This window comes from Zosterops lateralis (assembly GCF_965231275.1).
Source record: "Zosterops lateralis genome assembly, chromosome: Z".
In the NCBI taxonomy this organism is placed as follows: domain Eukaryota; kingdom Metazoa; phylum Chordata; class Aves; order Passeriformes; family Zosteropidae; genus Zosterops; species Zosterops lateralis.
The window spans coordinates 6269040-6296370 of NC_139800.1; the positions used below are offsets into that span (position 1 = coordinate 6269040).

At 36.5% G+C, this 27331-nt stretch overlaps 1 protein-coding gene across 1 annotated transcript in view; it reads left to right on the top strand.

Moving 5' to 3' along the window:
* SV2C (synaptic vesicle glycoprotein 2C) overlaps positions 1-27331 on the top strand; it is a gene marked incomplete at both ends in the record, with an annotated part of 80208 nt that overhangs the window by 29685 nt on the left and 23192 nt on the right. The window contains one exon of the mRNA XM_083884415.1: positions 6504-6655. Coding sequence (XP_083740541.1) covers positions 6504-6655 — 152 coding nt within the window. The remainder of the gene's footprint in view (positions 1-6503; positions 6656-27331) is intronic.

The following is a 27331-nucleotide window of genomic DNA, read 5'->3' on the forward strand; positions in this document are numbered from 1 at the left end:
TTTCTCCCTGCATGACATCATGACATCCTTGTACTCTTCCTGAGTAGCCTGCCTAGTCTTTCATAGATCCTAAATTCTCTTGTTTTTTCTGGAGTTTGGCTCTCTGTTCAGTCAGTTCTGGTCTTCTTCCCTGATGGTCAGACTTTCAGCACATGCTGACAGCCTGGTCCTGCACTTCTGGGATTTCTTTCCTGAAGAATGTCCAGTGTTCCTGGGCTCATTTGCTCATCACAGCTGCCTCCCAAGGGACTTTCTTGGGCTTCTAAACAGGCACAAGTCTGCCCTCCACAAGTTCAACGCACGTGTTCTCCTCACCACCCTTCTTTACTTCTCCCAGGATGAAACATTCTGTCGTTCTGTGATCACAGTGGCCCAGAGACCCTCCAACCATCATATCACATCACCCACCAGTCCTTCTCTGTTCACAAACAACAGGTCCAGCAGGGTACCCTCCCTTGTTGACATCCTGACCAGCTGTGTCAGGGCTTATCTTCCAGGAACCTCTTGGACTGGTTCCTCTCCTCTCTGATATTCCAGCAGGCATCTGGTAGATTGAAATCCCCCACAAGAACAATGGCCAGTGATTGTGAGAGTTCTCCCAGCTGCTTCTAGACTATTTCACCTGCCTTTTCTTCCTGGTTGGATGGTCTATAGCAGACACTAACCATGTTGTTTGTCTTTCAAGTAAAAACTTGAAAAGAAGAATGAAAAAGAAGAAGAAAATCTACAAAAGAAACAATTCATTAGCAGTGATTTTGTGATTACCAATACTAGCACATATGAAAGCAATTTTTGTGGGATATCAGACAAATTCTTTGCTATTATATGCTTGAATGTGAATTAAACTTGATTTTTTAAAATAGTGTTGGGTAAATACAGGATATGAATTATTTATTTGTCAATTCATCTTTCATCAGAACTGACTACTGTAGAGTTTAGTAAATTATCATGTGAATTTTTTTTACAAGGACTCTCTTTCTATGAATAGCACACAAGCCACTTGTGTACCTGCAAGAAAACTTCCTTATTATTCATAGTCCAAAGAAACACTTATATTTAAAAATGGGCACAATGATAAGCAAAGCTTGGTCTTTAATGTGATGCACTTTCCTACAACTTTATCCAGCAATTCTCAAGGAAGAGGTCGATCTGTTTGCTCACCCTTAGATACTTTGCCAGTCTACTGGCAGTTCTGAAAGGAAAACAACAGAAGTATTTTTCAATGAGACTTCTGGTACTGAGGGAGAAAACTGTTAAGAAGAACTGTTATGTGCAATTGAATGGAAGGACAAGGAGTGATGGGCTGGTTTCTAAATCTCTGAATCTGGGTTTTTAGCTCTATCCCTTTTTAACAAATAGCAAATAACAAGGTGACAACTTGCAAATGCTGTCTCACACAGCCACTATCTATTTTTAGTCTGGATGTTGTTCAAGTTTGAAAGAGAAGACAAGGTATTTCAGAACAACCATCCTACCTTGTATATTTAGTATTCATAAGGGTTTTTTGTCCTAATTATCTCTATTCCTTGTATGTTTTTGTGTTTCAAGCCCGTTGGCTAGTGAATCTGCAAATAAACAATAGCTTCTATCTGAAGCCAGAGGTTTCTGAATGCCTCACAGACGTGTTTTCATCCCAGCTGTCACACTGTGCAGTTGCCAAATTCTGTTGTGACAAATCACAGCTCTGAAGGTAGATTAGCAGACATTTATCATCTTTGTTTGTAACAAAAAAAATGCAAATGTATCTTAGCTTATTGTTTGTTTCACTGAATCCCACTCTCCTGAGGTGCATCACTTAAATCTCCTTTTGGTTTCACCTTTCTCACAATTTCACAGAACAAACATGAACTGAGAGTGTACATAAATACATAAATATGCATTCTCTCTTGCTCTCCCTATTTTTGATGGGGTTTACTATATAAGATGAAGAATAATTGAAAAGATCAATATTTATAATTCTTTTGATTGACATTTATGCTATTCTCCCACATATAAACAATACGTGCAGTAGCAAAAGGTTCCCGTTTCTTCAGTGTTGTTCTTGCATATATTTCTACATATTTACAAAAAAGGTAAGGCTGAAGGCATACATCCTTTTATTTCACATGAAAAGTCTGATCCTTATTGAGTGAGAGCACTTATTTCATGATATTGGGCCAAGCTCAATGAAGTTTTGCCTCAGGTTGGTATTAGATTGTGTCTTATTACAGAATGTATTATTCAGTAGACAGATATCACTCATGATCATCATCCCAGAGGTTTAGATCAGTGAGGTTTTTTAATATTTTTTTTAAATGTTCAGACTCCACACAATTTATCTGCAAAGATATAAAAAAGTACTTAGTTTTTGTACATACTAACAAAACACATAATTTTGTGACCCCTAAGGAAGGAGTTCATGGACTTCTCTCTGCTATCTGTGAGTAACAGTTTATATCCACTGCTTTGGTTAGGATAACTGAAGAGTTAACAGAAATTAATAACAGATGAGATATAAGAACTTCAGCTTGTTTGAATAATTTGTGTTTAGGAAAGTTAAACTTCTTCCTATTTTTAGAATTAATATTCTCCTCAAGTCAACACAATTTTCACAGGCTTTTCATCTGCACAGGCAGACATAGGAGAATAAAATGGTTTCAATGAATCAAATTATTTTCTACCAGTGATGATGAGCCATATAATTTACTAGTACAGTAACAGCCAACAGCCCACTGTATCATACCAATTGATAGCCAGAAGCAGGCTTAACACTGTATCCTGGGGGAAAACAGCATTTGCATTTCCCTTAAAACAAAAGATAAAGCCTTCCTACTGAAAAATTAGTAGCAGCTCTGCTTTTAATTTTACTTGAAATTTACTCCTGTGTATGCCACCATGAATTTCACAAGATGTTGGTGGGCAACAAAAAGGCAGTTGCTTTCAAACTTACAGTACATAAAATCACATACTGTTCCTTCCATATAAGTATGGAATGGCTCATCTGGAGGCACTGAATTATTAAGGGTTTATTTGAGTGCAAGTGAAGATGGGATCTAACTTTTTTTTTTTTTTTTTAACTTTAAATATTATAGTTTTCCTTGCAGTTGTTGGGTGATTTGGTGGTGGGGTTTTTAAATATGAATTTTTGATAAGCTAATTCATAAATAGCAGTAGCAGCTGAAGGATCTGAAAAATCCTCACAAGAGAGTGGTGGAAAAAGTTGGAGATACTCTGATCTTTTCTTGCCCAAGTCTTTGAGAGGTAGATTATGCTTCTGCTAGCAGTGTTCAGTATACTAGATAATGTATTATTTCTATAATGGAAAATGACTGTAGTACCAAGCACAAGTTAAAATTTCTGCAAGTCAGGAAAAAATTTATTTGGTCCTTGGAAGAGGAGCTTCTCTTCTAAGGAGCAAAGAAAGACCCTCTCAAACACTATTCAGTTTTTAAGGTGACTTCTCATTGTTCTTTGGTGTGATAACAGTTGTAACTGTTCCTACTCTCCCTTCCTGCTGTCACTTCCTCTCCATTTAGGAGAAAGTTCTAGGGAATGGGGACATGGCTACTGCCACTTTGAGATTGTCCAGCATTAGGAGCAAAAGGCTAGTCTCCTGCAGGAGGATGCTTCCTCTCCATCTCCCTTCTTGCTCCTCCAGTTTTGCTGTTGATTAGAATTTCTAAGATTTTCATAATAGTTTTTTAGTCTTTGTTGTAGTTCCATGATATAGGAAGAGCTCCATAGGTACCAGTATCTTAAAATATTGTAGCAGTATCAGTCTGCACTTACATGAGGCCAGAGGGAAGAGTTTAACCAGCAGAGAAGGAAATTTTCCATTCACAGGTGCAAAAAAGTGCACAACACACTTTCCTACATCAATGTTATGAAACAAAGACCAACAACTCTACACAGCAGCAGTTTTTTCTATGGTGGAAGTACATCCTGTATCTCTCCTTTAAATTCTAGACAGGTTGTTTCCTCTGTTTAATGAATGTGAACATAGTATCTGGACTTTAAATTGTTTCTTAGCCTATTGATGTACTCGCTGGAAGTGCCAAATAAATCAATCTGTTGAAACAGAAAAATAGCGAGTTTTCAAAGCTGATTATTTTTTCCTGCTTATTTGCATATCCTAAATAAACATTTTCATTTTCTGGCTCCAGAATTCCTTTTACATGTATAAAAGGTCTATGTGCTAGAAAAGTTAGCCCTATTGATTAGGTCAGTACAGACAGGGCTTCTTCTGTAGCTTTGGAGAGCTTTTAAGATGTATGTGAACCCACCTGGATCAGTTTTAATTGCTAAAGCAGCATCTGCCTCTCATCATCCATGATATAGTTGGTTCATGCTGATGGGTAGGAGATCTCTTTTTTGCTACTTTTGGTCAGGTTCTCTACATCTTGTGACATTAAGACAAGGTAGGGTTTTTCAGCATAAAATATCTACCCAAAGGGTGCCATGAACAACCTATTAAATTAGATCTTCTTAAAAATGAGCACCTATAATTCCTCATCAGCACTTTTGAGCTTTGTCAGGAAATAGAAAGGTCTTGTTTCTGGTTCTATTAGTAAATTTTTAACCTTGGAGAAGAAACTCTAATTAGAGCCAAGAGTGCTCGGGATATTGTGGGAGTGCAATTCAAAGCTGTCTCTGCACCCTGGAGGGTTTATATCATAGCTGTAATCCATTTATATTTTGGGAACTGGAGAGCCCTGGATCCATAAAAGGACTGAGACAGCAGGGTTTCTCCATCACAGGAAAATGAGTTGTGGTTCTACCCTTGGACATGCCCCCTCAATTTTTCCTCAGCCCAGGCTTCCAGGGGAAGCTCCAGGGAAGGTCTCTTGTTGCCTGTAACAGGGCAGTTTCCTAGTGAAGGCTTTGAGTATTTCCATCCATGAGAATAAATGGAATACAGCCCTTGTTAGCTGTGTATGTAACAAGAATTTCTAGAGGTGTAAATGTTTGTGTTACCAGCAGAGCCTTCATCAGCTAGCTGGTTCAATTATGCAAAAGATTCGTTGTAAATCTAAATATTGACCAGCAGTATTTCAGAGAAGACAAGGCTTCAGGATGTCCTAATTGGACCCTCAGTACTTGAAGGGATCCTGAAAGAAAAATGGAGGGAGACTTTTTACAATAGCATGTAGTGTTAGAACAAGGGGGAATGGCTTCAAACTGAAAGAGGGTAGGTTTAGGTTAAAATATTAAGAAGAAATTCTTTCCTGTGAGGGTGGTGAGGCACTGGAACAGATTGCTAAGGAATGTTGTGCCATCCATAGCAATGTTCAAGTCCAGGATGGATGGAGCTGTGAGAAATCTGGTCTAGTGAAGGTGTCCCTGTCCTTATGAAGGGGTTGGAATCAGCTGATCTTTCAGGTCCCTTCTAGCTGAAGCATTCTATGATTCTGTGAAGAGCTGTGTAAAGGGAAAGAGAAAACAGCAGTCCCCTATACAAGTGTAACAGCTTAATCCAGTATTTCATCAGATTACATGAAGATAAAGTAAAATAAACCATGTGGCTGTGACAATTTTCTTAGTGGTGAAATACTATTTCTGTATTCATGTTCCCCTTATTAATATCTGTCTAAAACTGTTTTGAGGTTTGCTGTTTGTTTCCAGTTTGGCGGCTCCCAGATGACATTATGAAATATATATTTATCTTTAAATTCACTTAAAAATTCAAACCATGACATGTTTTAAAGTATGTAATCTGAAGGTATTTTCTTCATTGGAAAAAATAAAATCCACAGGCACTTGTCTTGATGTAGAACAGACAGTTTGTGTATGCTCACTAGAACAGGTGAAGATAGTAAAAAATGACTTGGAAACTGGTACCAAAAGTAATACCTAATTTGAGTTACTTCAATTTTTGTAAAACCAAGTTGAATCTTCTCTTTTTTGTCCAACTGACTTTCAGACAATGTTTACTTTACCATGAGAAAATATGAATAATATATGAATGCATATGCTTTTCATAAAAAATTAAGTAAAAAAGCCAGCATGGGCTTAGGTATTCATGTAGTGCAGCTGAGTAGAATATGTTTTGGATTGTGTGTAAAAAACCTCATTGACAGTTAGTTGCTTCTGGGTTACCTAAATCGTGGGAGGTAACATTTAGAGAAATACCCATTACTCTTTGGGAAAATGATTAATATTTTTCCATTAGAAGCAATGTATTTTGACACTTGTCAGTAGACTGCCATGATTTTGTAGTGGTGAAAGTCAAGATTTTGCTCTGGTTTCTGTTCCAGTGACTGACACATTGACAATTCCCTTGAAACACTGAATGCAATAAATAGTACATGGAATTTTCAAGGAAATATTTAACAAAAATGGCATCCAAGCTGATGAAAGTTTTCTCTAGAGTTCCCCAATACATGGTGCAATTTGAGAAAAAAAAAAAACACTTGCCAGAGGAGCTGTTTGTATTTGAGATTTTTGATGACTGCTGCCACAGGCTTGTTCAAACTTTATCTGACTGTTACTCTCTTGCTTAATCCATGGTCTGTATCTCCTTTTAGGATTGGTGGAGCTATGCCAACAGTCTTCTCCTATTTTTCGGAAGTGCTTGCTCGGGAGAAACGAGGTGAACACCTGAGCTGGCTCTGTATGTTTTGGATGATTGGTGGCATCTACGCCTCTGCAATGGCTTGGGCAATAATTCCTCATTATGGTAAGAAAAGCCATAGAAGAAAGAAAAGTGTCCTTGTGATTTGAAGTATGAAAGTAAAGATTTTGAAGTACAGCTTAAAGAAGGGTCTTTATGTCTGTTCTCAAACATGACCTAACTAATAACAATAAATTGATTCCTTTTGGAGGATTTAGTGGGACTAGGTTGTACTTCAAATAAGAAATAATTTGTTACAAGATGCAAAACTTCACCAATATCCATATTTAGTCAGATTCTTTAAATTACTGAAAACCTGTACACATGAAAAATTAATTGGTGTTGTTGTTAAATCTGGAGAGAACAGATGATGTGAAGATTTGCATCAGAGAAATTTTAAATTGCTGGAATGCCAAATTAGCAGCCCTTTTGACACAGTGATGGATTGTGAAGTAAATATTCTTGAGAAGAAGAGTAAGAACTTTCTTAATGTTTGCAGTGCTGAAATCTTAAATTAGTCTCAAAATAAAGCGGTACTGAATGTTTCTTAGTAGATATTTTTAGTGGTGTAAAAACAGATAAATGGAACACAGTACATTTAAATGCTGTAGGGATGTATAAGAGGAATGGCTCAAGTTATATTCACATGAAATATAAACTACTTTGTCAAAGAGTTCTTTAATTGCCCTGACATAGATAAACATAATATGGAGGTACAGATTCAGTTCTTTGTCTCCCAGACTTGCCTTTTAGAAGAGTTAAGGGCTCCTCCAGGGCTGCTGAGACTGCTCAGAGGTTCTTAAAAATCAGCTTCTCAAGCAGTTCTCTCTGGCAGGCCTCAAGTGAAGTAGAGCAGCACTGTGAGCTAGCTGGCATCCAAAGCAGCTTTCTTTAGCCAAGCAATGAGGTTTTTCAAACCTATGTTGTGAAGGTTTGCCCAAAGTGATGAGAACATTTAGCAAGTGATAATGTCCAGAAATAAATTATAATAATGCAGACTAATCAAATGCCTAGACTGTTGCACTAAAATTAATTTTAGGGTTCACTACACTCAACCTGAATCTGTATCTTCAACCTTGCCTTTTGACTTTGAATTGCTGGAAACAAAGAGAGTAATTTGTGCTGACATGGCCAAATACAGACTTCTTTTTCCCCAAGTAGTAAATTGCTCTGGATGCCAAGTACTTTTTTGCTTTCCTATGGACCTTTATGTTTTTATCTCTCAGTGGAAAATGCAAACATTATGACAGACTGATTTACATGGGTTGTCTAATTTCATGTAGATCTTATAAATAACTTTGTATGCTTTACAGAGGTGATTTTAGAATATCACATGGCAGTATATTTTAATATTGTAGACTTATAACAAAACAGTGTCACTACAGGGGAAACATTTCTTCTTTGTTTAGCAGTGGAAGAATATCAGCAACAAAAAGGAGTGCTGCACTCGTGGTTTTTTTGGTGGTTTTTTTTTTTTTTTTTTTTTTTTTTTTTTTTTGTGGTTATTGTTCTTGTTTTTGTTGTTGCCTTTTCCACCTGCAGAAATGTTTGTTAAATAACATAAGGCAAAAGAAAGTAACAAACAATTTCAAAACATACCATTCTTTAGTGGTAGACATACAAATCACTGCTTGCAGTTTATTGAGGTTAAGTTATAATGACCAAAAAAGGCCAAAAAATTAAACAGAATACTTTTTCACAGTAAAAGAAGTAAATTCATACATAATTTTGGCAAAATTAAACAGAACACATTTATAGGTTTTGATGAGATCTTAAAACTGTTTTTTAAATCAGACTTTTTTGTTACGTTTGAAATTTAAAACCTAGTCTTAGTTCCTACTACTAAAGTAAAGTCTCTCCAGTGCAGGCAAACTATTTTGTTGTCAAAATGCTCTGCCAAGCTCTCAGATATTGCCAAGGGTTCCCAGGGCAAACCCTGCTCCAGCATTTGGGGGGTGTGGTCACACACTGCTGTCTCCTCCTAGAAATATTCCAGGTCTAGCAGATGCCCATGCAGGTGTCTACACCATTTATATAACATATGTTTACAAGGAGGCTCTTATGGTATTTTCTCTTTTACAATTTCTAAATTATTTCTGCGTAGATTTATTTTGCCATAATTTAAGCAGAGACAGATATTTTCCTCCAAATCACTTCTCATCATTCACATCTTCACTGACCAGGAAGCAAAACATCATTATAAACAACCCACCCACTTTTAAACCACATTTATATTAGTGCATGGGTATTTCTGTGTTCTCTGCTTCTCACTTGAGGAGTTGGCAGTATTTGTTTTTCTCAGCTGGACTCAGAAGTTACTCAGTATCAGTGAATGAAGCTCCTCCATAAAAAAAGCAATAAACTGTCATTAAGCATAGTGGAATAATTCTTATATTAATAGAAAGATATCAGGCCAACACAGTAGGATAATTTTGAATATTCTTTTCTTCCCTTTATGTGTTCACTTCATTTGTACTACTGCTTGTACAAGCCACTTTCAAAAAGTCCTAGATTCATAAATACACGTTATCTAGCACAAGGCAGACAGTGAAGCTACATATGCATGTTTGCATAGTGAACATTTAGCTATATCTTTCTGGGACAAAATGAAGATTACTCTTTATATGTAACAGTTTATCTCTGTTCTTGTTCAAGCAGCATAGCAGAGTCTGAAACAGGAGTAATGCTCTGAAACACAAAAATAAAGTGTTGATAATTGTTGTCTTGACATCAGCATGGTGTTAAGTGAGGGATTATTGTGATGCAGTGCTGCAGTGACCACATATGGAAAGGCAAATATCATCTGGAAGACAAACATCTCTATAGCAAAGCCTTTTGATTTGTATATCTGTTGGCCATTGTTTAAAAACTGAAAGTTTATGTAGATTTGTTCAAAGTCTCCTAAACTGGAGCTCAGGCTGCGAAGAAGAAGAAGAAGAAACATCTGCAGAGAAATGCTTCTCTTGCAAGTAATTTGAAAAATTCCAGATTAGACTGTTAAAAAGAAATTCCTCTCTACAGTGCTAATATCAGGCTGGATAGGAGAAATAATAATCATTCTGTAAATACTTCTGCAAGTGTAATTTTAATTTTAGCATCCTGTTTCAAGGTAGAGCAGTTCAAAGATTGTCAAATGCATCAACTGTACTATGATACTCTTAAAAAATGTTCATTTTTGAAATAACGAAGAATTCTAAGAAGGAGAAATTTTAATTTAAAATCCAGATAGTGATGTCTTATACTTTTTTTTTACACCGTGTATTTTTCAGTCTGAGAATAGGAATTAAAAAGAATTATGGAAGTTGTTTTGTCAGTTATTAAAAAAGAAAAAATTCTGTGCCATGAGTGTAAAAATCAGTCTAACTTTTTATTGTTAGATGTCTCCAAACTAAACAAACTAAACTAGATAAGAATTTCAGTGTCCTTAGCCTATTTTGATATTTTGTCTAATTTTACGTGTTTTGCCTGTAAGAGTCACGCAAACCTTTTCTAACTTCATGGACTACAGGGAAATCTTTTGAAATTTGCAACATTCTCCAGAGTATTTTGCTTAGTCATAAACAAATTTTAGCCTCATTGGTTCTCAAATCTCATTCTTGAACAAGAGGAGGAGTTCTTGACCAAAAAGAAATTAGATTGCAAGGAGTGGGCACGATAGTGCAGCCATCCAGGCTGTTACAACATAAGCTGCTAGTGGAACCTGAAGCTTTTTCCAGGCTCTCACACCCCACTTCTGTATTTACCAGAGAAGAGAGGAGATAGCCATGTCAAATGACATTAGTGAACAAGTATCCATTGTACGGCCAGAGACAGAGACATTACCTCCATATATATGCAAAAAAATTCCAATTGACTTAGGCTTCATTTTTCCCTGAAACAATTCAAATTTGATAATACAGAATCAATGAAATAGGAAAAATACTTCTTTCTAAAACACTCAGTACGAAAATCAGATGTAAGTTTAAACATTTTTTCAAACAAGTGTAATCACATTGCATGACAGATCTTCACCTAAAGTATTCAGTTTTCATCACCAGAATCTCTTTTCCTACTGAATTGAGGACCACTTAATTGTGTTCATAAGAGAGGTATTTAGGCACCATTCGGGAAACCAACTCGGAGTAAAAAAGTGTGGAATAAGAAGTCTAAGGAAGTGACATTCCATTTCAGAAGTGAAGACTCCTTGCCTAAGTGTAATGTGTCTCTCTGGTTGTAAGTGAGAATGTATTATTAATATGTTCTCTATTTCAGCAGAATTTTCTATTGCATCAGCAAACAACTGGTGTTTTATTCTGTGACTAAAAGTCACAGTAACAAATTATAAACTAGTCACTAGTTGCAAAAGATATTTCTGCTTCAGTCATTAGATTTTTACCAGAGAAAGTAATTTTTCTCCTGAATTTTTTTTTTGACAGTAAGTTCTTTACAGTAACACACAACTTAAAAATACAGACATAGAAGTGTCCAAATAATGCCCTCACTCTTTACTTGCAAAGCGTTGTATTTAAAATATTAAAAATAACTTCTATTTTTTAAAAGGTTTAATTATGTCTCCTACTGGAAATTTTTGTATTCATTTCCTGGTCTATAAAATATATTTATTTCTATTCTCTCTTAAGGTTTTTGCTTATTACTTTTCTCCTGTCAAGATGATTTAATGAGTTTAAATGGCAGAAACTAGGACTTAATTTAGATAGGATAGAAGTTAAGTTTTAAATAAAGTTGTTTTATAGTACTAATATGAACTGCCAAATATATTTACAGAATCTTCAGTCACTGGATGTTGTCAAGGGCACATGAAACTGCAGCCTGTCCTTAATACTTTAGAACCAAGATAAATTCATTAGACCTACCAATGGAGACCTGTTGACTGTTCTTAATTCTACTTTCCCTAATTAGATAAGACTTTTTGTAGGCACAGGAGTCCATAATGGCTTCTGTCTGTGATAGAAGAAATGAAAATGTGTGGAGAGTGGACCAATCTGGTTTTGTTTTGAGTAAGAAGTGGCTTGCAAAATGGCCTGAAAAATATTTCTCAGTTTGTAGCAGAAGATTTTTCTAGAAAAGCAGTTCAATTCATCTGAAGAAATTGACTCTACTGGCACTGAAAATGATCCCTTTATCACCTTTTAGCATGATGGCTTGAGAACAGTTTTTGCAGTATTTTCCATGTCGCATTTGCTCTGTTTTTGTGTCATCCAACTGAAGATAAAAGAGATAAGCCTATCTTTAAAACTGCAATGAAATCCCCTTCTGCATGAAAGCATCATGAACTGTGTTGTAGTAAAAACAGGCAAGGCAGGAGAGCTGCATGAACAGCTATGCAGATGAGGAGATAGAGAATTGCTGGCTCAGTGTGCAACTCACAGCATGCAAAGCATCAGGCAGTGTTAATGGAGGAATTAACCTCTCAGCCTGCTGCAGATTTGACTGAACATGATGGACTAAAATTGTGGAGCAGCGATGAACACAGAAAACCTTTTAACTCTCTTTCTCTGTCTGGGTTTTTGTTGGGCTAAAGGGTTTCTCGGTGTCACATAGCAGTAGTAGGTTAAAATTGGGTTAAAAAATTTGGGTTAAAATTGGGTTAAAAGTTCCAATGCTATGTACTATCTGTGGGTTAGAGGCTTAGGGCACAGTGAGTACTAGTATTGTGGATGAGCAATAAAAGCAATAAAAGCAATAAAACGAAGATTTTTAGGAGGCATCCATCTTTCAGCACTTCTGGTGAGCAGACCTGGATCTTTTTGAAGGGTAGGAGCTATTAAGTGTGGATTTACAGAGACTGACTTGATATTTCTGTCAAGGGAAGGTAGTACAGATAAAGAAAATGATTTTATAATGGTCTGTTAGTTAAGGACCTGAATGAAACTGCCATGAAAGTAGTGAAACCTCAGGCACTGAAATTCCTGTTGCAGGGGCCACTGTTGGTTCTGGTTTGAAGCAAGTTGATGCACTGGAAGCCCCTCAAAGTTCCCTCATCTCTGTTCTATTAAACAGATACTGTTCCTTCACTGTGTTGGGATAGACCAGAAAACAGTAAATGAAGTGAAAAAAACCCTAGAAATAATAATAATAATTAAAAAAAAAAAAAAAAAAAAAAAAAAAAAAAAAAAAAAAAAAAAAAAAGAGAAGGAGCATTGAATGTTCTCAGCACATGTAGGAAAATGCCTATCAAATTATTCTGGCTGGTAACTCCAAATTGAAGACAGAAAGTTTCTTTGCCAATTAACCCTGCACTGGTAGAAAAAGAAATGTATAAGTTGACCCTTCTTAAATTTTTAAAATTCTGGACTCTTCAATTAAAAAAAAAAAAAAAAAAAAAACCAAACAAACAAAAAAACCAAACCAAAACAAAAAAACCCTTAATATGGTTTTTCTTTCCTTTTGTTTTCCTCAAACATGTCTCTAAATATCTTCCTTTTCATGGTAGTTCAGAAAAAATTCATGCCATAGCAACAGCTGTTTGGGAAAAAGCTGAACCCAAGGCACCATTTTCTAGTAATGGTTTCTATTTTTTGCTGAAGATATCTGAATTTCATCAGTTGTCCAGTACAAAGAGAAAGGCCAAAGAAAATGGCCTGGGGAAGAGAACCATGGGTTTTTTATCAATTGTAAAAAGCCCATGAAGGCATCAAGAAATCTGCAGAATTTGAAATCAATATATTTTCCTTTTTATCAGACTTGGAGGAAACATGTGAACCAAAATTTAAAACCAAGAACAAAGCTTCAAGTTTGCCTCATACAATTTCCTTTCTGATACATCTTCCATTATTAGAATCAGCCTTAACAAATTAAAAATACCATTTAAGTTTTAAAGAAGTCAGAGCTTTGTTAAGGTTGAATCTGCATTTGTAATGAGACTGTGTCATGCTGTATAAATGGAATATATCAGACATAAAGGCATCTACTACATAACGCAACATCTGTTGATCTGTTTTACATTCCTCTAAGAGACAAATTGATTAATCCCCAATGTGCTATATTTCCCCCCTGCAAATACTTAATGCACTTACATTAATCAAGTATTCTGCAGATGAAGCTATATGTATACATTTTAAAATCTGAGTTAATAAAAGTGTATACAAGGCAGTTTGAATGTTAACTTGGGTTATCAACTTCTACTTGTGAATTGTTCCCCATTTGAAATAATCCTATTAAAGTAGATTGCACTGGATGTGTACTTTAAAAATCTCTTCATCTTTGGGAACAACAATAATGACAGAATACAGCAGAATTTAGAAGAGCTGCTTATGCAAATCTAGCTAGGAGAGCAAAACAAACCACTTTATAAGGTTATTTTCTGTGCTCTAATGCTGAGTTTGATATGGTCATTTCAATGTTTGTATTTGCAAGCCCTAGAAGTTTAAGTAGCTTTTAGCACATCTACTTAATGAGCACTAAAGATGCTCATTAGTGAGCTTCAAATATAACCTTTTCCTTGGCACTTTAGGTTGAGGGTGAAAGAGAAAATTTGTTTATGGAGAGGTTCAGGAAAAATCTAGCAAATTGTTTTATGAGCAGAGAAGATTTGAGGCTCAGTTTCCTGGGGGTTTTTGTCAATCACCTTTTGATCCTGGTGAACTCTCTTCTGCCCTCTCTTCCCCTATGTTCCTTACAAGGCACCACAGCAGTCCTTTCAGTTTGTCCTTGGTTTTTCTAGATCCCTTTCTGCTGTGGTCTCTACAGCTCCCTTTTCTTCTCCCCAGAGCTGTGCTGTAAGAAATATCCAGATACCCAAGTCTCACCGTGCTCCCTGGTGCAGGACAGCCCTGCTCTGGCCCCAGGTAGAAGGCAAATTGTTTCACCTTGGGTCAGACCAGTGCCAAAGCCAATGGATTGAGTGGCTATGCTGCAGTCCCCATCCCCAAGCAGGCTCCAGCATCCCTGATATCCTCAGATATCCATGGTATCTCCTGCCTTTTCCTTTTTCTTCTTCTTCCAATGGAGTCTCTCTTCTCTGACTGGGCAGCATTTTTCACAACACACACCAGCTTTGGAGAATGTGACTATCTTTGGGAGTATCACTTTCTGCGACATTTGATTGAAGTAGCTCAATGGCTTTAAAGGATGCTGGTGGAGGAACTGACAGGCAGGTGAACAGACTGTTTCCACAAACATCATTGTTCAATGCCATAAACCTAATTTTCCAGAGAAACCATAGTAATAGCCGATCATTCTTATGACAATAAAATTGTCAACTTCGTAGCCTCACTCTTAATGAAAATTCAGTTTCACACAATGAATTGGCCTTGAGTATAATTTAAGGAAAATTACATCCAGGTTAATAAAGCTGCCTTAGAAATCTGTCCAGACCGACCAGCAGAAGTACCTGCAGTGTCAGGCATTAACCTTAATTTTTACTCTTAGAAACAAGGAAGATGCTAATCTGATAAGATTTCTTTGTCAATATTTTTAATGTTAAATCACAAAAAAACTATGTTTGATTTTGTGATTGTTCTACAGATGAAGAATTCATATGAATATGCATATACAAAAATACATTACTTTTCTCTGGAACATAATATGACTATAAATTCGTCAACCACACTTCCATATTATTTCTATGGCTTGTAAATCTATCTGCTTTGCAGAAATTGGTGATTGTCCTTTTAGTAACAGTTTCTTTTCACTTTAATAAAATATTCTGTCTAGGGATTGCATATACAATTGGAATATAATTTTTCAATTTGCAGTCCAGTTCCCTTTGAAATAAAATTAACAAAATCAATTTCAAATGACATTAGATTTTTTTTTTAATGAATTTGTTCATACCTCTTCTCGAAGGAAAATATTTTATGTTACTTTTGAAAATCATGCCTACTTTGGTAAAAGCAATTCCATTGAGGTCTATTCAAATATCCATGCTTACCCAAGTGGCTGAATGTAGCATCTGACTATATTCTTCTGCTCATACTTGTAGGAGAGGAAACTATACAAAAACATGGCAAAGCCTGATCTACCTCCTTTACAGCATTTGTGCTCTTCATATTTCCTTCAAGTCATCTCTGTTTTAACACCTTACAAAGATGTCAGCAGAAAACAGTATAAAATGAGCAGTGATAAGCATTAAGATTTTACAGTGAGGTCTCTAGGCTGAGGTTTCCATTCTCAATTTCCTCAGCTTTGGTGCTGGACAAGGTGAAGAAAGGCTGCTTTCTGTCACTCACTGTTCCTCCCTTGCTGTTTGAGTTGGTATTGTTCTCTTTTTAATACTGAGGCAATTTGATTTTAGGCATTGAAAGTTTTGGTCTCTCTCTTAGTTGTTTCATGAAAGTGGCATTGCCATATAACAAAAAAAAAAAAAAAAAAAAAAAAAAAAAAAAGGAATTGCAAATAAAGAGATCAAGGTAAGGCTTTTATATTGTTTTATTTTCCTACAGAAATATTGTTTAGTTCAGTCTGAGACATACATTAAATTACTTTATGATTCTGGACTCTAAAGGAAGTAATGAAGCTGCATAAAAGAAAGAATGTAAAATAATTCTCCTTTTTCTTAATATATTGTATTTTCATTTTTTCCTTTGATAATTGCCTTTCAAACACTGTGACTGTCTGTTCATGGGCAAAATCCATCTCCCAGCTGCCATTATGATAGACTGAGACTCATTAGTACTTGATTTAAGTGTGCAAAAAATATTTTGTTGGAAGTTTGACCAAGGCTTGAATTCAAGACTTCTGATCCACGGTTCATAATATGTACAGAAAGGCCAGAAATGTCACCAGGCTTTTACAATTGACTGCTGTTAGATTAGAAGATAATTCCTAGAATGCATATTGGCTCTAATAATTTGATCACATGAACTACCTGATTAGTCTGTCTCTCTCACAGTGATAAGATACCGCTCCTTTTAATTTGAAATTTTTGAAAAACCCAGAAAACAAAAGGTAAGCAAAATAGCAAAAAAAGGGAAATAAATCTTAAATCACAGCACTGAAATCTCATTGAAAATAAGATTATTTTTTTCCTGCAACACCTTTCAAACAAGTAAATATAATAGAGTTAAATTTTGAAAGGGTTTATTGAATTGCAGAGATATTCTGTTGTTACACTGCAGCAACACACAAAAGGTAAAATGTGTATCACTGGTAAAAAACATGTCCTCTTGGTATTCTTCAAATATTGTTCCAGCATTTCAATTAATGTTTTGTTTCTATGTTAAGCTAGATAAGGAGGCCCCATTTTCTTTTCATAAGCTACAGTGTTTCATTGTGCCTTTTACTGATTGTCCTTTTTGATTAATTGCTTCTCTTTCCTTATTTTCCACGAGCCCATTATTTAAATATCCTTAGTCCAGACGCACATAAATCACTATGAGTCCTGCAGCAGGACAAGAACACTTACATTTTCAATTAGTTTCCACATCTAACTGCTGCTTTTAGGAGTGTCTGCAACAACTCATCACATCAAGCAGCACCATTTGTGATCTCAGGGATGTGGATAGATGGTGGAGGGCACCACACAAGAATACACAGATATCGTTGTATCTGTATTTTGTGTAAGGGTAGGACAACAATATGAAGAGATATTGTTGCAGACAAGTGTTTACTTAAAGGTTTTGTTCACAATGGCTATTGCACAGGACATTTGACAATTTTACATTTTATATTTATTTGACATTTTTTCTTCTTATAGAAATGGATTCTGTCTGCTCTCAATTATTTACTCTTACTGTACTCTTTAGCACTGTCCAAACAGATTCCTCAAAATTAATACAAAGCCATTTTTTCAATTCAAGTAGTGGAAAACTACTAAGCATATGTAGGGGAATGAAGGTAAAAAACCTTAAAACAAATTTAAAGTTACATACAAATGGAGTTCATACAAAGCTTGAAGCACATTTTAGTGACATTTGGTTGCACAGTCTTGGTGCCAACATTGACCATGTTATTTTGAAGCCCTGACAGCAGCATCTCTTAACATGCTCTCTCCCCCACTTCTGACATTAATTGCATCTGTTTGAACTATCATCTCTGGAAAGCTTGACATAACCTTTCCTTGGACTGACAAGCCTCTAAGTTGTGATGTTTGTCAGTGTTGTGGTTGGCAGATTTTACTCTTTGTTTTGCAGATTGTGAAGTGCCTTCATTGAACAGCTGCACAGAGCCAGACCCAAGCCAGGACTTTGTGGAAATGCATGAGTACATAAATCTCTGGGGCCACTGACTCAGTCAGCCAAACAGTCAGATCAATTATGTGCCACGGTCCTTGTAATGAGATTTTCAGCTACGTATTAACCCTTAGTGGCCTATTCTTATTTATTTATTTATTTATTCATATCTGAGTACTTAAAATGTCATTTTTACAGTTTTAAGTCTCAGTTGTAAATTTAGTGCAGTTATTGAGTAGGTCTTGTTCATATTGGAAAAATACACTTCAGTTTTTATGCTCATTTTGTTCTGGTTGTCAACCATAGAAAGTTCAGCTACTGCTGGTTTTTGATAGTAGGGTTTTAATGTAACACTTCTAGACCATATGGACACACACAAAAAATTAAGATTAATAACTCTTTCTTCCATAGTTAGCCTTAGTTAGCTACATAGTATTCTACAAATCCACTTGAAAAATGTCTGGTGGTCATTAAATTCAGGAAGGATATAAACCACTCACGTATAACCATCCCAGCACTAATATTTTTTCCCTAAGTCAATAGCATTAGAAAGGCATTAGGAAGATTCAAAATGTATATATGAAAGAGCATCAGGGCAGTAACAAATGTATTTGCGTCCATAGGATTGTGAAGGGTGCCATATGATGTAGCTTTATATTAGGTCTTTAACTAAAAGGAGAAAGTTTTCTAAATCAAATTTATGTGCAGAAATGTCACAAAAGCAGACATTTAAAGAATAACAAAATATTTGAGCTTTTGATTACATATCACAGCTCTTTTCATATTTTGCATTTGTACCCTGGACAAAAGTTGACCTGTAGTTTTCTACACTCATTTCTAGCAGACTTGGGCAGTTTTCTCTGAACAAGGTCCATGAGTGCACATCAGGGAATTTCAGAACATTCTAGCCTGTGATATGCATATTTACTTTACTTAAATAGCTACATGGTATTTCTCATTTTAAATTTCAGGACTATGCAATCCACTTAAGTTTCAGGAGAGATTTTTCACTGATTTGTATTTTATACACTATGGGGTAGAGAGGAAGAAAATTATTTTGAGAATGCAAGAAGTTTATTTTAGAAACACTGAATTAATATTTAAGCAGAAAATAAGAGATATGCCCTAGCATGCTTTCAAAACCTGTGGTCAATAGCCAAGGACTCAAACAAGTGAGCATATATACACTTCTCAAGGAATATAATGATATTTGCATTCAGAATAAAGCCATATTGAAGTTACTCATGCTCAATTCCGGGTAATGGGTGTCTGAAGTCTGGTAAAATGACAGGACAGAGGAAAAACTCTTAATGGTGATCAAAGTCAAGATGCTGCAATGTTGTATTGAAGTGCTTTTTTGGCAGGTTTCCAGTCCTATAGGATAGTTGCATTGCAATTGTGTTCAGAATCCCTAAGGTACAAAATTGTACCCTGCATGGTGGTGAAGACATTACACTTAGCAAAGTGAATTTTCACTATTTCTCCCCTGCTTGAGAGTGGAAACTTCCCAGTGGCCAAGGTTAGACAAACAGAAGTGGAGCATTGCAGACCTGTCTCCACCCCTCATCAATGGCATCTTTTGTTCCTTTTCTCCAGGTGGATTGATTTATTCTTAGCCCTTGTTCTCATGAAGAGTCATTTTGTTGGGTGCAATGAATAGCTGAAGTCAGGATCAGTCTAGGAAAGGCTCACAAAGTTCTGGATGGTAATCACAAATCAGCCAAGAACATCTCCTGATTCAAAATATTGATAACAACCCTAAATCTTTTAAGAATGAGGCACAGGTATATCAAGAAACCAGGAGCTTTAGACAAAGCTGATGTGTCTCAGTTTAGAGACAGATTTAAGGAGAAAATGCTCTGAAATTTGTGCTTCCTCTGAAGAGAAGGGCTCCAGTAATCCCTCTTGCCAAGGAGAAATGAATACCAGTGGGTGAAAGTGAAAAAAAAGAAACAATTTGTTTATTGGTTTATTGACCCCCTCCCTTCCAAAAAAAAAAAAAAAAAAAAAGAAAGAAGTCCCCACAAGGCCCAGAGAAGGATTGAATAAATGCTAGATACTGAGATTTCAAAACCTTAAACCCCATCCTCCACCAGACCATGAGGGCAGGAGGCAAAGAGAGTGGCTTCCCTCTTTGTCCCAGGGAAGGGGAGGAACAGGAGTTTGTGCAGCTGCTCGGGCAGAATAGATGGGAACCTTTCTGGCATTAGTCTCTTCCTTGCAGCAGGCAAAACCGACGGGTTTTAGTGTCCTTTTTCATGCTGGTTCAGCTTCAGTTCAAGCCGAAACAGTTCAAGGAAAAAAGAGAAGAGAAGAGAAGAGAAGAGAAGAGAAGAGAAGAGAAGAGAAGAGAAGAGAAGAGAAGAGAAGAGAAGAGAAGAGAAGAGAAGAGAAGAGAAGAGAAGAGAAGAGAAGAGAAGAGAAGAGAAGAGAAGAGAAGAGAAGAGAAGAGAAGAGAAGAGAAGAGAAGAGAAGAGAAGAGAAGAGAAGAGAAGAGAAGAGAAAGAAGCGGCTGAGAGGAGGATTCCCAGTACAACATCCAGGCTAGGGGGGGAAAAAAAAAAAAAAATATATATATATATATATAAAAAAAAAAAAAAAAAAAAAAAAAAAAAAAGAAAGAAAAATATAAAAGAAAAAAAAAGAAAAAAAGAGAAAAAATAGAAAAGAAAAAAAAGAAAATTAAAAATAAATAAATAAATAAAAAAGAGGTCTTGCTTCAAACTAGCAAAAAGCCTAATCCAACAAAAGTAACAGTGTGACATCCCAGCCCACAGCACAGGGAAAGTGAGCATTTGAACCAAACCCTACAACAGCTCAAGGCTCTCGGCACCGCCCCTGGATGCTCCCACCCTGTAGCCTCTTAAAGCTGCAGCAGCCATTCCTGGGCATAAAGTAGATGATTAGGGAATAAATTATCATCATAAAATCACCACAAGACATGATGTCTATCTTTTCCTGCTCCTCTTATGTGGTAATGGCTTTGCATTGCATGCCAATGCCTTTCTTTATGGATTTTAACAGTACAGTCTCTTCTGAAACTATGTGTATTTTGGCTCTGGTTAATATCTTATTTTTACACCTCTTCAATATTACTGAGGTGTTACACCATTGAGTTAAGATTTAACCTGGGTAAATATTATTGTTCCTGTTTTATAGATAGAGATCCATCACACAAATATACAGGAAACCGCAATAAAACAACACAGATTGCCAGAAATTTGCCATATAAATTGGATGATGTTATGGAGGGTGGTGGCTTGCAGACAAACTAAAGTGAATAAACAATGTGTATGCCTCTGTGCAAGATAACTTAAGAGACAGAGAAATCTTCATCTCCTGTCAACTCCTGTTTTGATGTCAGCTAATTCCTACAGCTACCATTCAGGACAGAATGTTTCCTGTAAACCCTATTAAGGCAAAGGCTTTTTGTTTGCTTTTAACATGCTGTTTGTCTATAGAGGTGAACATTTGTTTTAGCACTGCTGTACATAAGTGAAAATGGAATTTGTCCAGCTCTGTGAACTGTAAGGGAAGCTCTTGCTATCATAATTTCTCAGTCATATAGTAAGGGCTGAAGAGGCAAAAAAAAAATCTGAAAATACCATAAGCTGCTTCTTGTGCTAAAGAACTTATGATTATGAAATCAGAATCCATCTTGCCTCCCTAGCTGATAAATATTAAAACTTGTAGGGTCTTGAAGCAGGCACCCTTTTGGGTGTTGGTTTTGGGGGGGTTTTTTGTTTGTTTGGAGTTTCTGGAGGTTTGCTTGTGTGTTTGTTTTTGGGTTTTTTTTTGTTAATAACCAGTCTGCCTTTTTTTTTTCCACTTTCACCCACTGGTATTAATTTCTCATTTGCAAAAGGGATTACTGGAGCCCTTCTCTTCAGAGGAAGCACTCATTTCAGAGTGTTTTCTCCTAAATTTGTCTCCGAATTTGATACAAGAATGCTCTTTACTCTTTTTGCCATTGTTTGGTAGAGCTGTTGGAACAGCTATAACATCTGAATAGTTTGGATAGTCCCCTGAAGGAGGGTATATAGGGTGAATATGTAGAAAATTTATAATGGTCAATTTAATTTGCAAGTCCTTGCTCTCTGGTTCTGTATAGCTTCTCTTCTGCCATTCACAACTTATGACATATAGCATAGACTTCATAACATATGAATGGATAATGAGTGATTTTGTCATATTCATGTCTCTGTTTTATTTGGTTGGCCCAGCATCCTTCCCAGTAAGGAAAATTGAAGTGTAAGAATAGCTTCCTTTGTTCCGCTCAAGATACAGGCATGCCATTTCCATCAGGCCTAGTACTGGCAACAGCCTGCTTCAAGACCCGACAGGTCTTAATATTTATCCACTAGGGAGGCAAGAAGGATTCTGATTTCATAATCATAAATAGAGCAGTAATTAGACACCCTTTGTCACTTCCAGCATCTGCCAAGATTAGATAGATAACATGAGCAGACTATTGGGTACCTGCAGTTCTCTTATTAAAGATACTGCTTTAATTCCCTTATATGATTAAGTCTGTTCATCTCTTCTTCATTTTAAATATTATCTTCTTGACTGCATTGACTTCTGTGAGTCACAGCTTCTTAGTACAGCCATACTTCAGGGCCAAATGAAAGTCACATTTCAGACAGATCATTTCAAACCATGCACAAAGCTTACAAATATCCATTGCTTTCCTCCCACATCTACCTTCACCTCAGTATTTCTAAATATTCTGATTTGAAATTAATTTTTTGGGGTTCTTTTTTCCTATCAGGCCTCATACATTAGCATTTCCCTTCCAAGGAAACAAACCTAACAGCACTGTCAGTATTCTGCAGAATATATGTAAGATTAAGTGAAAGCTTTCCTTGTCATTACTAAACCTCAAATTTTGGGCACATATCCATATCATTGTCTGAAATATGAGGATACACAAACTTCCTCCTCAATGAAAAGTAAAAGTTTTCAGGGCGGTTCTACAGCAGGTATTGGAGAAATTTAAAAAGTGGACTGTTGATGTCACTGATCAGAGCTACTACACCTGGACTATATAGTGCTGTGCAGGACTGTGTTTAATAGTATTTGAGAGCAAATTATTTTCTATGCAAGATCAGTTCCTCTTACAGCTGTCCTGGGGATTGTCTGAATAGAAAATACTGCCTACTGGAGTGACTGGAAACCTGATTTTCAAAGGTCTTCAGATAAATATCAATGCCAGCACAGAGGAGTGACTTGTGTCTGTGCTTTCAAACCCCTTTCTCTGTGACAGACGAAATGCGTCTTTAGAAAATGCCTTGTTCCTTCAAGTTTTCAGTGTCAGCAGATGAAATCTGAGTCTAATGTGTTTGCAAAATACATCTGTTGAACACCTTTAGATTCTTCTTCCATTGTTCTGGTGATCCTCAAGGGCTAGTTTCATTTAGCTAGAGAACCGTGGACTTTTGTTAAATTCCTCCATCATGGCCTGCCACACCTCAGCTATTTAATTTCCAAACTCCTTCTTTAGAAATTACCATCAGCTGACATGCTGAGACTAGGTTTGTGGAGTATCTAACTATCTTTACAGGCTAAAAATAAAACTGCTTTTCTCATGTGATATTAATAATTTAATCACAGAAAAGAAAAATGTTCTACTTTGCGCTACTGGAATTTCACAACAATACAACACAGAAGAATTCTGAAAACGTCATTATATAAAACCATGGTTTTCATCCAGTTTTGTAAAAACGTGTGCAGATCCTCCTCAGCTATGTAACTTATCCAAACTTTTCTTTTTTTTCAGTTTCAATGATGTTTCATCTTTATTCTAATGAGTAGCAATGTATGGTCTCAAATCCTAGATGACACTGACAGTTAAACTTGGTAATGCCAGGGCAGAAAAAATGTAAGTGTAATAATAAGTGGTGCAAGCTGCAAAATATTTCCAGTCCTTATAATTTTACTTTAGCTTAGATTAGGGAAATACTCAACAAAACAGCAGCACTTCATAGTAAAATTTTTCCTGGAATGGTTTTAATTGTATTGAGTACGGTAACAGTGCCACCAAGTGACAATTTAGAGCAATCATGCTTCTTAGTTACTGTAAATATTTCAAACAAAAACATTGAGAATGGAGGTTAGAAAGATGACTTCTGCCCCAATGTTGTGAGCTAAAACAGAAATAAGAAAAGCTATAAAATCATAATTATTCTTTGGAAGAATCAGTGAAGTCTATGAATTACTGAAAGTGCCTTGGTTCTCTTGTTCTCCCATCTGTAATTTTTAACTATGTTTCTGTGTCTGCTCCCTCCTTTGATCTACTAAAAGATAGAAATCTATGAAAAATCGGGTTTTGACAGTTTATGACACTACCATGAAACTAGTTCCTCTTAGTCATACTAAATGACTAACAAAAATTGTAAAATGCTCAGTCTTTAGCTAACTATTCCATAAAAGAATTATATGTGATTGGATTTTCTTTACCAGTTTTAGTGTCTTAGAAAGATGTTCAAAAGTTTATTTCTCTGGTAAATATATAAGCTGTCTCTTTGTCAGCCATTATTTATACAGAGCCTGTGAGCACCTATGTTTATTATTGCCCACATTGCAATTTAGTGTAAGATGTATGAATTTGTAGAGATCTAGCATGTTCTTTGCAACCCTTATTGTGGAAAGTTAAGCAAATTATCCCCATAAAACTGCTCTCTAGTAACAGGTCTTCTGTAGGAGAGGATCCTTGTGCCTGAAGGTACTTGCTGTTTATCAAGTATTACACATTCATAAAATTCATCTTACTGTGTACAGGTTTCACTCTCTATATATTTAGAAAGTCTCTGACAAATTTTCTTTTCTCTCCTTTGGAGAAAGAATTTTATAATATCCTTTTGATACATTAATGTTATAGAGCTGATGGAGCTGTTTTGTGACACAAGATTTTGTTGACACTCTGCTCAGCTCATAAATTGGTGATTAGATACAGACTAGCATCTTGTACATTTTGATTTTGCTGCGCTGTGTGCTCCTGTGTTTCTGTAATCAGTAATTGCCATGTCTGTGAGTCACTTGGCCCTTTCCAGAAGCCAGGAAAGCAGGAGAGTGGGTATTTAGCAAGTTCTTGCAGCAGTTTCAGGCTCAGCCATCACAGGTTTTGGGTTACTCTACCCTACATTACTCCCAAGATGCATTTGGGCCAAATGTTTTGCAATTCATAAAACATTGGGATTTGGCCCTGTTCTCAAGATTAATGATTCTGGAATACAGCATAGCCAGGGAGCAAGGGGTGAAGGTTGGCTCCAGTTGCTGAGCACTGCACTGAATGCAGCCATGTAGTGCTGCTGTGCCTTTGCTATTTTGCCATAAATCAGAGGAGAAGGAGTTTGACTTACAGCCAAGAACACAATTTCATTTAGTTTCAAGACTTGCGTACAAAAGGAATGAAAGCCACTTTGTGAGCTAAATTCAGAGCTGCTCTAATGGCTCCATTATCCAGATTAGCTCATGACCTGGGGAAAAAGGATGTGTTAAGTATAAAAATAAATCCAAAGTTGCTGTGCATTTGGAATACATATTTGTTTTGCTGATCTGGTGCTGGTGCTGGAATAGATGGGAGGAACAACCTCCAGAAAGCTCTGTTGCAGCTCCAGTTTTTTTGCTACAAATTGCTTTTTATAATCCTGACATTCCTCTTTATCATTAATTCAGCAGATACATTAAATCACAAGATAAATTGCAGCAGCTAATACAGAACATAGTGAAAAAGATGAAACAAAAGCAATAAAAACTATAATGAACATTTCACTTGACATGTCCCTCAGGTATTTTGAGGAGTAAAAAAGATGTTTTGTAGGTTGTCACAATGACAGCAGAATGAATATTGCATTTATTCCTTTTAATTAAGTGTAGTTCAGTTCACTTATATTAATAAATGACAACTAAAAATAAATTACCAAGAGCATTTTCCAGGGCTGGCTACAGAGCACAAGATGTTGCTGTTGCTTTATAACAGGTATAAAGCCAGGTTGATTTCATTTACTGCAGAACTGCCCTTTGTACGGCTTAATCTCATAAAACATAAACTGAAGCTGTGAAAAGCAGATTATCTAACAATACCACTGGCTTTGTGTATTTCTGGAACATTTTCTAGTAACAAAAACCAATACCTTGACTGATGCTGAACGTCCTGAAAGATGAAAACTTCCAACCTAGGCAGCCTTCACTGCATCACTGGCAGTTGCATAGCTGCCCAGAGATTCAGATCAACTCAAAAATTCAGAGTTTTGAAATTCAATTTCAACATTTTTGAAAATTCAGATTTTTGAAAAGTTCAGAATTTCGAAAATTCTGAATCAGTCTGATTCAGATCAGATCAAAAATTAACTTCACCAAAAAATTATTTTGCAAATTCCACATCACGTGGTTTTGTTCTATACTTCAAATTATATAATGAAGAATATGATTCTAATTATTAGAATAAAATGTTTTACACGATATCCAAAACAGAGATGTGGTTTCTTGTCACAGTCTGTTTGACTTGACTTGAGGAACAAGTCAACCCCTGTTGTAATCAAGTAGTAATCAAGGAACCCCTGATTTGGGGTCAGCAGCTTTATTGCAATCCAGCAATGAAGCTAGGTCTGTAGATAGTGTTTTCCCTGAGGAAGAGGAAAACCTTGGAATAATTCCCTGGGAAACCCTGTTCTAAGTGCAACAGCCAGAGGCTGCCTCACATGCTCTCCAAGCAAATGGTTGCTGGAAGGTTCCTTGTTGCTTGTGTTACCATAGGCTGATATTTGGTGCAGTAATTTTAATATTCCTAATTGTTCTCCCCTATTGGACCCTTCCTTCAGACCCCTCCTTAACTCCTCTCCCACACCAGGATTATAAACACCCAAGCCCTGGGCTTTTTGGCCCGTTGTTACTGCCTTGTTCCAGTTCCCTCCTATATGTCATCGTAGGACATGAAAGAAAGATGAGAGACTCCAAATAGTTCAGAAGAGAAAGCGCATAGAAAAAAGGCTTTATTGTCTAATTCTTACTACCTTTTATAAGGTGTTCCCATACAGACTTTACATGATTGGTGAATAGGAACAACACCTCTCTAATCCTGTTAGTTAAACTAGAAAACAGCAAAACACCACCTGGAGAGAGATTGTTTTGAGAAAGGAGAGTTGTTCACCAAGATTGTAGTTGTTCACCAAGATTGTTTTGATAAGAAGCTTATTGAGAAATTTTTCCTTGGGAAAAAGTTAGCAGCTGCTAGCAGGCTAAAATCTCTCAGACAGGCCCACACTTATACAGCGCACACCTTATTGTTTGTTGCTTTCGTGTTATTAAAATTCCTTTTTGGACAACTGGATCGAGGTTGCCTCTCTTTATCAAATTGCCATCAAGACAAAGTCCTGAGGAAACTCAAAGGGGTCTGATGGTCTGGGCTGGGACCGCTGGGAGTTTCATATGTCTGTGGCTTGACCAAGATGACCATCACCACGGGTCTGCCATGGCTACCAGGAAAATAAAAGGAGTGGGTACGACTGTGGTTGCCCAAAAAGCAATTTATTAAGACAGTTAACAAAAACAGAAGACCTACACAATAGCCCCAGGGGATGAAGGCCTGGGGTGGGCAGCCAGAAGAGGACAAATATTTCAGGGAACAGTA